Source organism: Rhinolophus sinicus, linkage group LG04, assembly GCF_036562045.2.
Source record: "Rhinolophus sinicus isolate RSC01 linkage group LG04, ASM3656204v1, whole genome shotgun sequence".
In the NCBI taxonomy this organism is placed as follows: Eukaryota; Metazoa; Chordata; class Mammalia; order Chiroptera; family Rhinolophidae; genus Rhinolophus; species Rhinolophus sinicus.
This window is the reverse complement of record NC_133754.1, coordinates 96249283-96263428: the sequence shown is the minus strand read 5'-3', so window position 1 is coordinate 96263428 and position 14146 is coordinate 96249283. Positions and strand designations below refer to the sequence as shown.

The window sequence follows — 14146 nt, the reverse complement described above, 5'->3', positions numbered from 1 at the left end:
ATAGGATAATTTTTAAAACACATGTAAATGCATTTTATGTATTTATTTACGCACTTTACAGAGAGAATTATTTCTCCCATAGATTATTATAAACATGGATTTCATTCTCTATCATTATTTAAAAATTACTTTAGCCCCGTTATGCTGAATTTTTCCATTTTTACAGTGTACTTAAAACTCTTAAAAGGACTTTCTAATGCTATCTAATTAGCAAGAATAGAAAAATAAATAAGCTGTAGTAGAATTAAATTATATGTATTTATAACATGTCTGTATATGATTTACAGGAAGACCATGTACTCAGCTGCAGCTTTTAAACCCAGAACGATTTGCACGTCTTATCAAAGAAGTAATGAATACATTCTGGCCTGGCAGAGAGTTGATCGTTCAGTGGTATCCATTTGATGAAGACAAAAATCACCCATCTGTTTCATGGCTCAAAATGGTTTGGAAGAATCTCTATATACATTTTGCAGAGGATTTGACTTTATTTGATGAGATGCCACTTATCCCCAGAACTACACTAGAAGAAGGTCAGACATGTGTGGAACTCATTAGACTCAGGATTCCATCGTTAGTCATTTTAGATGACGAATCTGAAGCACAGCTTCCAGAATTTGTAGCTGACATTGTACAGAAACTCGGAGGAATTGTCCTTAAAAAATTAGATGCCTCCATACAACATCCACTGATTAAAAAATACGTTCATTCACCATTGCCAAGTGCTGTTTTGCAGATAATGGAGAAGATGCCATTGCAGAAATTGTGTAGTCAAATAGCTTCGCTACTTCCAACGCACAAAGATGCCCTGAGGAAATTCTTAGCCAGTTTAACTGATAGCAGTGAAAAGGAGAAAAGAATAATTCAGGAATTGACAATATTCCAGCGAATTAACCATTCATCTGGTCAGGGAATTTCCTCTTACACAAAACTGAAAGGTTGTAAAGTCTTGCACCATACTGCCAAAATTCCGCCAGCTCTGCGACTTTCTATTTCAGTGATAGACAGTAGTGACGAAGCCACCATCCGCTTGGCAAACATGTTGAAAATAGAGAAGTTAAAGACCACTAGTTGCTTAAAGCTTGTTTTAAAAGATATTGAAAATGCGTTTTATTCACATGACGAGATAACACACCTTATGTCATGGATCCTTGAGAATCTAGCCTCTCTTAAAAATGAGAATCCAAATGTGCTTGATTGGTTAATGCCATTAAAATTCATTCAGATTTCACAGGAACGGATGGTATCAGCCAGTGAACTCTTTGATCCTGATATAGAAGTACTAAAGGACCTCTTTTATAGTGAAGAAGAAGCTTGCTTCCCACCTTCTGTTTTTACCTCACCAGATATTCTTCACTCTTTAAGACAGATTGGTTTAAAAAACGAAGCCAGTCTCAAAGAGAAAGATATCGTGCAAGTGGCAAAAAAAATTGAAGCCTTACAGGTTAGTTCTTGTCCAAATCAGGATGTTCTTCTCAAGAAAGCCAAAACGCTCTTACTGGTTTTAAATAAGAATCATACCCTGTTGCAGTCATCTGAAGGAAAGATGACGTTGAAAAAAATCAAATGGGTTCCGGCTTGCAAGGAAAGGCCTCCAAATTATCCAGGCTCTTTGGTTTGGAAAGGAGACCTCTGTAACCTTTGTGCACCACCGGATATGTGTGATGCAGCCCACGCAGTGCTCGTTGGCTCAGCACTTCCTCTTGTTGAAAGTGTCCATATAAACTTGGAAAAAGCTTTAGGCATCTTCACAAAGCCTAGCATCAATGCTGTCTTGAAACACTTTAAAATTGTCGTTGATTGGTATACTTCAAAAACTTTTAGTGATGAAGACTACTATCAATTCCAACATATTTTGCTTGAAATTTATGGATTCATGCATGATAATTTAAATGAAGGGAAAGATGCTTTCAGAGCCTTAAAATTTCCATGGGTTTGGACTGGCAAAAAATTTTGTCCCCTCACCCAAGCTGTGATAAAACCATTCCATGATCTTGACCTTCAGCCTTATTTGCATAGTGTGCCTAAAACCATGGCAAGGTTCCACCAATTGTTTAAGGTCTGTGGCTCAATAGAAGAGTTGACATCAGATCATATTTCCATGGTCATTCAGAAGGTATATCTCAAAGGCAATCAAGACCTCAGTGAACAGGAAAGCAAACAAAATCTTCATCTTATGTTGAATATTATCAGATGGTTATATAGCAATCAGATTCCAGTAAGCCCCAACACACCCGTTCCTATACATCATAGCAGAAACCCTTCTAAACTTATCATGAAGCCAATTCATGAATGCTGTTACTGTGACATCAAAGTTGATGACCTTAATGACTTACTGGAAGATTCAGTGGAACCAATCATTTTAGTGCATGAGGACATACCCATGAAAACTGCAGAATGGCTGAAAGTTCCATGTCTGAGTACAAGATTGATCAATCCTGAAAACATGGGATTTGAGCAGTCAGGACAAAGAGAACCACTTACTGTAAGAATTAAAAATATTCTGGAAGAATATCCTTCAGTGTCAGATATTTTTAAAGAACTACTTCAAAATGCTGATGATGCAAATGCCACAGAATGCAGTTTCATGATTGATATGAGAAGAAATATGGACATTAGAGAGAATCTCCTGGACCCAGGGATGGCAGCTTGTCATGGACCCGCTTTGTGGTCATTCAATAATTCTGAATTCTCAGATTCAGATTTTGTGAACATAACTAGGTTAGGGGAATCTTTAAAAAGAGGAGAAGTTGACAAAGTTGGAAAGTTTGGTCTTGGATTTAATTCTGTGTACCATATCACCGACATTCCCATCATTATGAGTCGAGAATTCATGATAATGTTCGATCCAAACATCAACCACATCAGTAAACACATTAAAGACAAATCTAATCCTGGGATCAAAATTAATTGGAGTAAGCAACAGAAAAGACTTAGGAAATTTCCTAATCAGTTCAAACCATTTATAGACGTGTTTGGCTGTCAGTTACCTTTGACTGTAGAAACCCCGTACAGCTACAATGGGACTCTTTTCCGACTGTCCTTCAGAACTCAACAAGAAGCGAAAGTGAGTGAAGTTAGTAGTGTCTGCTATAATACAGCAGATATTTACTCGCTGGTGGATGAATTTAGTCTCTGTGGACACAGGCTTATCATTTTCACTCAGAGTGTGAACTCAATGTATTTGAAGTACTTGAAAATCGAGGAGAGCAATCCCAGCTTAGCGCAAGATACAGTAATAATTAAAAAAAAATTCTGCTCCTCGAAAGCATTGAATGCCCCTGTCTTGAGTGTTTTAAAAGAAGCCGCAGGGCTCATGAAGACTTGCAGCAGTAGTCATAAAAAGCTTCCTGCTGATGCACCAAAGTCATCTTGTGTTCTTCAGATCACAGTTGAAGAATTTCACCACGTGTTCAGAAGGATTGCAGATTTACAGTCGCCACTCTTTAGAGGTCCAGATGACGACCCAGCTGCTCTCTTTGAAATGGCTAAGTCTGGCCAATCAAAGAAACCATCAGATGAGTTGCCACAAAAAACAATAGAATGCACCACGTGGCTTATATGCACCTGCATGGATACAGGAGAGGCTCTCAAGTTTTCCCTGAGTGAAAGTGGAAGAAGACTAGGACTGGTTCCTTGTGGGGCAGTAGGCGTTCTGCTGTCTGAAATCCAGGACCAGAAGTGGGCTGTGAAGCCACACATTGGAGAGGTGTTTTGCTATTTACCTTTACGCATAAAAACAGGATTGCCAGTTCACATCAATGGGTGCTTTGCTGTTACTTCAAATAGGAAAGAAATCTGGAAGACAGATACAAAAGGACGATGGAATAACACCTTCATGAGACACGTCATTGTGAAAGCTTACTTAGAGGCCCTCAATGTCCTCCGTGACCTGGCCATCAGTGGGGAGCTCATGGATTATACTTACTATGCAGTGTGGCCTGATCCTGATTTAGTTCACGATGATTTTTCTGTAATTTGTCAAGGATTTTATGAAGATATAGCCCATGGAAAAGGGAAAGAACTGACCAGAGTCTTCTCTGATGGATCTACGTGGGTTTCCATGAAGAATGTGAGATTTCTAGATGACTCTATTCTTAAAAGAAGAGATGTTGGTCCAGCAGCCTTCAAGATATTTTTGAAATACCTCAAGAAGACTGGGTCCAAAAACCTTTGTGCTGTTGAACTTCCTTCTTCAGTGAAGTTAGGATTTGAAGAAGCTGGCTGCAAACAGATACTGCTTGAAAATACATTTTCAGAGAAACAGTTCTTTTCAGAAGTGTTTTTTCCTAATATTCAAGAAATTGAAGCCGAACTCAGAGATCCTTTAATGAATTTTGTTCTAAATGAAAAAGTCGATGAATTCTCAGGAATTCTTCGTGTGACTCCATGTATTCCTTGCTCTTCGGAGGGGCATCCTCTGGTTTTACCGTCAAGATTAATTCACCCTGAAGGACGAGTTGCAAAGTTATTTGACACTAAAGATGGACGATTTCCTTATGGTTCTACTCAGGATTATCTCCATCCTATTATTTTGATTAAACTAGTTCAGTTAGGCATGGCGAAAGATGATATTTTATGGGATGACATGCTTGAACGTGCAGAGTCAGTAGCTGAAATTAATAAAAGTGATCATGCTGCTGCTTGTCTGAGGAGTAGTATCCTGTTAAGTCTTATTGATGAAAAATTAAAAATAAGGGATCCTAGAGCAAAGGATTTTGCTGCCAAGTACCAAACAATCCCCTTCCTTCCATTTCTAACAAAACCAGCAGGTTTTCCTTTGGACTGGAAAGGCAACAGTTTTAAACCTGAAACCATGTTTGCAGCAACTGACCTCTATACAGCTGAGCATCAAGATGTAGTTTGTCTTTTGCAGCCAATTCTAAATGAAAACTCGCATTCCTTCAGAGGCTGTGGTTCTGTGCCATTGGCTGTTAAAGAGTTTTTGGGATTACTAAGGAAGCCAACAGCTGATCTGGTTGTAAACCAGTTGAAAGAGGTTGCAAAATCAGTTGATGATGGAATTACATTGTACCAGGAGAATATCACAAATGCTTGCTACAAATACCTTCATGAAGCAATGATGCAAAATGAAATCACTAAGCTATCAATTGTTGAAAAGTTAAAGCCCTTTAGCTTCATCCTAGTTGAGAATGCCTATGTTGACTCAGAAAAAGTTTCTTTTCATTTGAATTTTGAAGCAGCACCATACCTTTATCAGTTGCCTAATAAATATAAAAATAATTTCCGTGAACTTTTTGAAAGTGTGGGTGTAAGGCAGTCATTTACTGTTGAAGATTTTGCCCTTGTTTTGGAATCTATTGATCAAGAAAGAGGAACAAAGCAAATAACAGAAGAGAATTTTCAGCTTTGCCGGCGGATAATTAGTGAAGGAATATGGAGTCTCATTAGAGAAAAGAAACAAGAATTTTGTGAGAAAAATTATGGCAAAATATTATTGCCAGATACTAATCTTAAGCTTCTCCCTGCGAAATCTTTGTGCTACAATGACTGTCCCTGGATAAAAGTGAAGGATACCACTGTAAAATATTGTCATGCTGATATACCCAGGGAAGTGGCTGTAAAACTCGGAGCAGTACCAAAGCGACATAAAGCCTTAGAAAGATATGCATCCAACATCTGTTTTACAACACTTGGCACTGAATTTGGACAGAAAGAAAAACTGACTAGCAGAATCAAGAGTATCCTTAATGCCTATCCCTCAGAAAAAGAAATGTTGAAAGAACTTCTTCAAAATGCTGATGATGCAAAGGCCACAGAAATCTGTTTTGTGTTTGATCCTAGACAGCATCCAGTGGATAGAATATTTGACGATAAGTGGGCCCCACTGCAGGGGCCAGCACTTTGTGTGTATAACAACCAACCTTTTACAGAAGATGATGTCAGAGGAATTCAGAATCTTGGAAAAGGCACCAAAGAAGGAAATCCTTATAAAACGGGACAATATGGAATAGGATTCAATTCTGTGTATCATATTACAGACTGCCCTTCTTTTATTTCTGGCAATGACATCCTGTGTATTTTTGATCCTCATGCCAGATATGCACCAGGAGCCACATCCATTAGTCCTGGTCGCATGTTTAGAGATTTGGATGCAGATTTTAGGACTCAGTTCTCAGATGTCCTGGATCTTTATTTGGGAACCCACTTTAAACTGGATAATTGCACAATGTTCAGATTTCCGCTTCGGAATGCAGAAATGGCAAAAGTTTCAGAAATCTCATCAGTTCCATCATCAGACAGAATGGTCCAGAATCTTTTGGACAAACTGCGGTCAGATGGGGCAGAACTTTTAATGTTTCTTAATCACATGGAAAAAATTTCTATTTGTGAAATAGATAAAACTACCGGAGCACTAAATGTGCTGTATTCTGTAAAGGGCAAAATCACTGATGGAGATAGACTGAAAAGGAAACAATTTCATGCATCCGTAATTGACAGTGTCACTAAAAAAAGGCAGCTCAAAGATATACCTGTTCAACAGATCACCTATACTATGGATACTGAGGACTCTGAAGGAAATCTTACCACATGGCTACTTTGTAATAGATCAGGTTTTTCAAGTATGGAAAAAGTATCTAAGAGCGTTATATCTGCTCACAAGAACCAAGATATTACTCTCTTCCCACGTGGTGGAGTAGCTGCCTGCATTACTCACAACTATAAAAAACCCCATAGGGCCTTCTGTTTTTTGCCCCTCTCTTTAGAGACAGGATTGCCATTTCATGTGAATGGCCACTTTGCTCTAGATTCAGCCAGAAGAAATCTGTGGCGTGATGATAATGGAGTTGGTGTTCGAAGTGACTGGAATAACAGCTTAATGACGGCATTAATAGCTCCCGCCTATGTCGAATTACTGATCCAGTTAAAAAAGCGGTATTTCCCTGGTTCTGACCCCACATTATCAGTTTTACAGAACACTCCTATTCATGTTGTAAAGGACACCTTAAAGAAGTTTTTATCATTTTTCCCAGTTAACAGGCTTGATCTACAACCAGATTTATATTGTCTAGTGAAAGCGCTTTATAGTTGCATTCATGAAGACATGAAACGTCTTTTACCTGTTGTGCGGGCTCCAAATATCGATGGCTCTGATTTGCACTCTGCAGTTATAATTACTTGGATTAATATGTCTACTTCCAATAAAACTAGACCATTTTTTGACAATTTACTACAAGATGAATTACAACACCTTAAAAATGCAGATTATAATATCACAACACGGAAAACAGTTGCAGAGAATGTCTATAGACTAAAGCACCTACTTTTAGAAATTGGCTTCAACTTGGTTTATAACTGTGATGAAACTGCTAATCTGTACCACTGTCTTATAGATGCAGATATTCCTGTTAGTTATGTAACTCCTGCTGATGTTAGATATTTTTTAATGACATTTTCCTCTCCTGATACTAATTGCCATATTGGGAAGCTGCCTTGTCGTCTCCAGCAGACTAACCTGAAACTTTTTCATAGTTTAAAACTTTTAGTTGATTATTGTTTTAAGGATGCCGAAGAAAATGAGATGGAAGTGGAGGGACTGCCCCTTCTCATTACACTGGACAGTGTTTTGCAAACTTTTGATGCAAAAAGACCCAAGTTTCTAACAACATACCATGAATTGATTCCATCTCGCAAAGACTTGTTCATGAATACATTATATTTGAAATACAGTAATATTTTATTGAACTGCAAAGTTGCAAAAGTGTTTGACATTTCCAGCTTTGCTGATTTGTTGTCCTCTGTATTGCCTCGTGAATATAAGACCAAAAATTGTACAAAGTGGAAAGACAATTTTGCAAGTGAGTCTTGGCTTAAGAATGCATGGCATTTTATCAGTGAGTCTGTGAATGTGAAAGAAGATCAAGAAGAAACAAAACCAACATTTGACATCGTTGTTGATACCCTGAAAGACTGGGCATTGCTTCCGGGAACGAAGTTCACTGTTTCGTCCAATCAGCTTGTAGTTCCTGAAGGGGATGTTCTGCTTCCCCTAAGCCTCATGCACATTGCAGTTTTTCCAAATGCCCAAAGTGATAAAGTTTTTCATGCTCTCATGAAAGCTGGCTGTATTCAGCTTGCTTTGAACAAAATATGCTCCAAAGACAGTGCATTTGTTCCTTTGTTGTCATGTCACACAGCAAACATTGAAAGCCCCACAAGCATTTTGAGGGCTGTACATTATATGGTCCAAACTTCAACATTTAGAACTGAAAAGCTAGTAGAAAATGACTTTGAGGCACTTTTGATGTATTTCAACTGCAATTTGAGTCACTTGATGTCCCAAGATGACATAAAAATTTTAAAGTCTCTTCCATGCTACAAATCCATCAGTGGTCGCTACATAAGCATTGCAAAATTTGGAACGTGCTATGTACTTACAAAAAGTATTCCTTCAGCTGAAGTGGAAAAATGGACACAATCGTCATCATCGGCATTTCTTGAAGAAAAAATACACTTAAAAGAACTATATGAGGTAGTTGGTTGTGAACCTGTCGATGAGCTTGAGGTATATTTGAAACACCTCTTACCAAAAATTGAAAATCTCTCGTATGATGCAAAATTAGAACATTTGATCTATCTGAAGAATAGATTATCAAGTATTGAGGAATTGTCAGAAATCAAGGAACAACTCTTTGAAAAACTGGAAAGTTTATTGATAATCTATGATGCTAACAATCGACTGAAGCAAGCAAAGCATTTCTATGATCGAACTGTGAGAGTTTTTGAAGTTATGCTTCCTGAAAAATTGTTTATTCCTAAGGACTTCTTTAAAAAATTGGAACAACTTATAAAACCCAAAAATCAAGTTGCATTTATGACCTCTTGGGTGGAATTCTTAAGAAATATTGGGCTAAAGTACATACTTTCTCAGCAGCAGTTGTTACAGTTTGCTAAGGAAATCAGTGTGAGAGCTAATACAGAAAACTGGTCTAAAGAAACATTGCAAAATACAGTTGATATCCTTCTCCATCATATATTCCAAGATCGAATGGATTTATTATCTGGAAATTTTCTGAAAGAACTCTCTTTAATACCATTCTTATGTCCTGAGCGGGCCCCTGCAGAATTTATTAGATTTCATCCTCAATATCAAGAGGTAAATGGAACACTTCCTCTCATAAAGTTCAATGGCGCACAAGTAAATCCAAAATTCAAGCAGTGTGATGTGGTCCAGCTGTTATGGACATCCTGTCCCATTCTTCCAGAGAAAGCCACACCCTTGAGTATCAAAGAACAAGAAGGTAGTGACCTTGGTCCACAAGAACAGCTTGAACAAGTCTTAAGTATGCTTAATGTAAACCTGGATCCCCCTCTTGACAAGGTTATTAATAACTGCAGAAACATATGCAACATAACAACTTTGGATGAAGAAATGGTGAAAACGAGAGCAAAGGTCTTAAGGAGCATATATGAATTTCTCAGTGCAGAAAAACGGGAGTTTCGTTTTCAGCTGCGGGGGGTTGCTTTTGTGATGGTAGAAGATGGCTGGAAACTTCTGAAGCCTGAAGAGGTAGTGATAAACCTGGAATATGAATCTGATTTTAAACCTTATTTGTACAAGCTACCCTTAGAACTTGGCACCTTTCATCAGTTGTTCAAACATTTAGGCACTGAAGATGTTATTTCAACTAAACAATATGTTGAAGTGTTGAGCCGGATATTCAAAAGTTCTGAAGGAAAACAGTTAGATCCTAATGAAATGCGTACAGTTAAGAGAGTAGTGTCTGGCTTGTTCAAGAGTCTGCAAAACGATTCCGTGAAGGTGAGGAGTGATCTTGAGAATGTCCGCGACCTTGCACTTTACCTTCCAAGTCAGGATGGTAGATTAGTGAAGTCCAGCATCTTAGTGTTTGATGATGCACCACATTACAAAAGTAGAATCCAGGGGAATATTGGTGTGCAAATGCTGGTTGATCTTAGCCAATGCTACTTAGGGAAAGACCACGGATTTCATACGAAGCTGATAATGCTCTTTCCTCAAAAACTCAGGCCTCGTTTATTGAGCAGTATACTTGAAGAGCAGTTAGATGAAGAGACTCCCAAAGTTTGTCAGTTTGGAGCATTGTGTTCTCTCCAGGGAAGACTGCAGTTACTCTTGTCTTCTGAACAGTTCATTACAGGACTGATTAGAATTATGAAGCATGAAAATGATAATGCTTTCCTGGCCAATGAAGAAAAAGCCGTAAGACTTTGCAAAGCCCTAAGAGAAGGATTAAAAGTGTCCTGTTTTGAAAAGCTGCAAACAACATTAAGAGTTAAAGGTTTTAATCCCATTCCCCACAGTAAAAGTGAAACTTTTGCTTTTTTGAAGAGATTTGGTAATGCAGTCATCCTGCTCTACATACAGCATTCAGACAGTAAAGACATTAATTTCCTACTAGCATTAGCAATGACACTTAAATCAGCAACTGACAATTTGATTTCTGACACTTCATACTTAATTGCTATGCTAGGATGCAATGATATTTACAGAATCAGTGAGAAACTTGACAGTTTAGGAGTGAAATATGACTCTTCAGAACCATCAAAACTTGAACTTCCAATGCCCGGCACGCCAATACCTGCTGAAATTCATTATACTCTGCTTATGGATCCGATGAATGTTTTCTACCCAGGAGAATATGTTGGGTACCTTGTTGATGCTGAGGGTGGTGATATCTATGGGTCCTACCAGCCAACGTATACATATGCAATTATTGTACAAGAAGTTGAAAGAGAAGATGCTGACAACTCTAGTTTTCTAGGAAAGATCTATCAGATTGACATTGGTTATAGTGAATATAAAATAGTTAGCTCTCTCGATCTGTATAAGTTTTCAAGGCCTGAGGAAAGCTCTCAAAGCAGAGACAGTGCCCCGTCTACACCAACCAGCCCTACAGAGTTCCTAGCACCTGGTATACGGAGCATTCCTCCTCTTTTCTCTGGTAAAGAGAGCCTCAAGACCTCATCTTCAAAACATCATTCCCCCAAAAAGCTTAAGGTGAATTCTTTACCAGAAATTCTAAAAGAAGTGACAGCAGTGGTGGAGCAAGCTTGGAAGCTTCCAGAATCTGAAAGAAAAAAGATTATTAGACGGTTGTATTTGAAATGGCACCCTGACAAAAATCCAGAGAATCATGACATTGCTAATGAAGTTTTCAAACATTTGCAGAATGAAATCAGCAGATTAGAGAAACAGGCTTTTCTCGATCAAAATGCAGACAGAGCCTCAAGGCGGACATTTTCAACATCAGCATCCCGATTTCAGTCAGACAAGTACTCATTTCAGAGATTTTATACTTCATGGAATCAAGAAGCAACAAGCCATAAATCTGAAAGGCAACAGCAAAATAAAGAAAAATGCCCACCTTCGGCTGGACAGACTTACTCTCAAAGGTTCTTTGTTCCTCCCACTTTCAAGACAGTTGGTAATCCAGTTGAAGCACGTAGATGGTTAAGACAAGCCAGAGCCAATTTTTCAGCTGCCAGGAATGATCTTCATAAGAATGCCAATGAATGGGTGTGCTTTAAATGTTACCTTTCTACCAAATTAGCTTTGATTGCTGCTGACTATGCTGTGAGGGGGAAGTCCGATAAAGATGTAAAGCCAACTGCACTTGCACAAAAAATAGAAGAATATAGCCAGCAACTTGAAGGACTGACAAATGATGTCCACACGTTGGAAGCTTACGGCGTTGACAGTTTGAAAACAAGATATCCCGATTTGCTTCCTTTCCCACAGATTCCAAATGACAGGTTCACTTCTGAGGTTGCTATGAGGGTGATGGAATGTACTGCCTGTATCATAATAAAACTTGAAAATTTTATACAACAAAAAGTATGAAAATACTTGAAGAAAAAAAGTAGAGCTAGATCTTGAATGTGTTGTAGCACAACCTTCTTTAAGCTCCGTTGCCTCTTACTTAGGAATTGTGAAGCACATTGCAGATTGTTCGGGAGGAATTTTGGAGTTGTCATGAACATGAATATCAACAGACAACCTTGACCAACTCTAAAAGGAAATTATTTTGAAGGCGGTGGTGAACTGCAAAATTGCTAGATGTGTTTGAATGGCTAGGATGGCACGTTACTGAACTGCACTTTATATAACCAAAGCTTAGCAGTTTGTTAAGAGTCTGTACGTGTCTCCAGTTAGGGTGAAGTTAATTTTGTGTTTTTAACATGGTAATTTTGAAGGGGCTAATGAAACACTGGACATATCATTGGTTTAAAGAATAAGGGGAGTCTTGGAGTTATATCATTTCTTTAAGTGGATGCTCTTGGATGTGCTGTTTTCTTATCAGCTGGATCTGATTATGAATTTGTTGCAATTTTACATCTTAAATACTCAGTACATTTAAAAAATGGTATCGTATTTTAATCCTGAACATTACTTGATTAAGAGTATGCAGACCGTTCTTAGGGTGCACTGAGTGCACTTTACATCTTTATTTTAAATGTTTTTTACACCTTATGTTTACAAGCTTCCTCTTTCATGAAGATAGCATACAGAAAACTTAAAATGGTGGCAGTTCTTATCACAGATGTTAATATTGCTTCTAAGAACTGCTGACCAAAACAACTGTATCAGTCAGAACATTTGCTTTATGTTTGTTTGTACATATTTTCCACGAATGTTATAATTTATATAGTGTGAACAGGATGCAATCTTTTGTTGTCTAAAGGTGCTGCAGTTAAATCTTCCATCTTTCAACATGGCACTTAGTGGGGCTTTTTGGATTTCACTTTGAAAACATTGAAAAATTGTAAAATCATGGTGACAATAACCAGTAGTTTATAAAAGAGGAATTATCAGCGTGTATTTTCTCCATGAATGAATTCAGAACTGAAGTTTAATTTTCATCATGTTTGAATGTCCTACCATAGGTATTTAACATATTTCTTTTGTAGAATGTAAAAGAAAGGTAATGACAATTAGTTTATATAAGTATGCTGGCTGTAAATGATGCTCAGTATAATATTTTATGCAATTAAGGGCTTATGGAACATATTAAAACTTTTTTACTTTTATTGGTAATAAGGAATGTTTGCACCTCCACTATTCTATTGCTTCTGGATGTGAAGCCGTGTGATTATTTCTGCTATTAAGTGCCATAATTTTAATAAAGCAAATGTACATATGAAATCATTGTAACTGGTATTTCCTGAGAAATAGTTCACTGAAAATCAAGCTTAATATCTTCCTATATTAAGTTTCGATATGTGTGTATATGTCTGTTTATTGGAAATACGAGGATGGATATTTTCCTATATATTTTATACTGGAATTTTAGTAAATTTTTTTTGATTGAATATAAAGTATGAGGTTTATTAGGTGCTTATTGATTTAATTAAGAGTTTGTTTCACCTTTTAAGGGAATGAGATTACCATGTTTCCCTGAAAATAAGACCTACCTGGACCATCAGCTCTAATGCATCTCTTGGAGCAATTTTAATATAAGACCCGGTCTTATTTTAATTAATATAAGATCAGGTATAATATAATATAATGTAATGTAATACAATACAATATAATATAATACCAGGTCTTACATTAATTTTTGCTCCAAAAGATGCATTAGAGCTAATAGTCCGGCTAGGTCTTATTTTTGGGTAAACACAATAGTTGGTATATATGGTATGTATATGTATTTGGAAATACATGAAATACAGTTCTTCTGTAGGTACAGCCTGACTTGATATTTTTCTTGCCTCAGGAGAGGCTTCTGTTTGGAGCTAATTCACACTTGAGCTCTAACAGATAGGAAATGTTCCTCTTTATACCTGAGGTTCAAAGTTAGGTAGACCAAGCTAAGAGTTCTCTGTTCTGGGACCACCCAAACTGGGTCTTCAGCTTTCTGGGCCTTTCTTAAAGAAGTGCTTCCTACTTTGAAACTCAGATTTAGCACTTGAAAGATATTTTATTGCTTTTGGACATTAAAACTTACATAGACAGCCTTGTCAGGCTTTGGTGATAGTTGACCTAGTTGGAGTTTTGTCTTATCTAGACTTTCTTTTTTAAAAAAAGTTACAGGTTCACAATCCTTTATAGGAAACCCTTGCGTTCAAATGTATTTCAGAATTTGTATTTTAGAAAGTTTTTAAGGAAGCATTCCCATCAGGGTTGGGCAATACCCTTCAATCA

General features: G+C 37.5%; 1 protein-coding gene across 4 annotated transcripts in view; it reads left to right on the top strand.

Moving 5' to 3' along the window:
• The window catches only part of SACS (sacsin molecular chaperone), an 83834-nt gene extending 70687 nt beyond the window's left edge, over positions 1–13147 (top strand). For all 4 annotated transcript variants that reach the window (XM_019736497.2, XM_019736495.2, XM_074330035.1 and 1 more), the window contains one exon: positions 288–13147. In XM_019736497.2, coding sequence (XP_019592056.2) covers positions 288–11845 — 11558 coding nt within the window. In that variant the 3' untranslated portion in view covers positions 11846–13147. The remainder of the gene's footprint in view (positions 1–287) is intronic.
• The last annotated feature ends 999 nt before the right edge of the window (positions 13148–14146 follow it).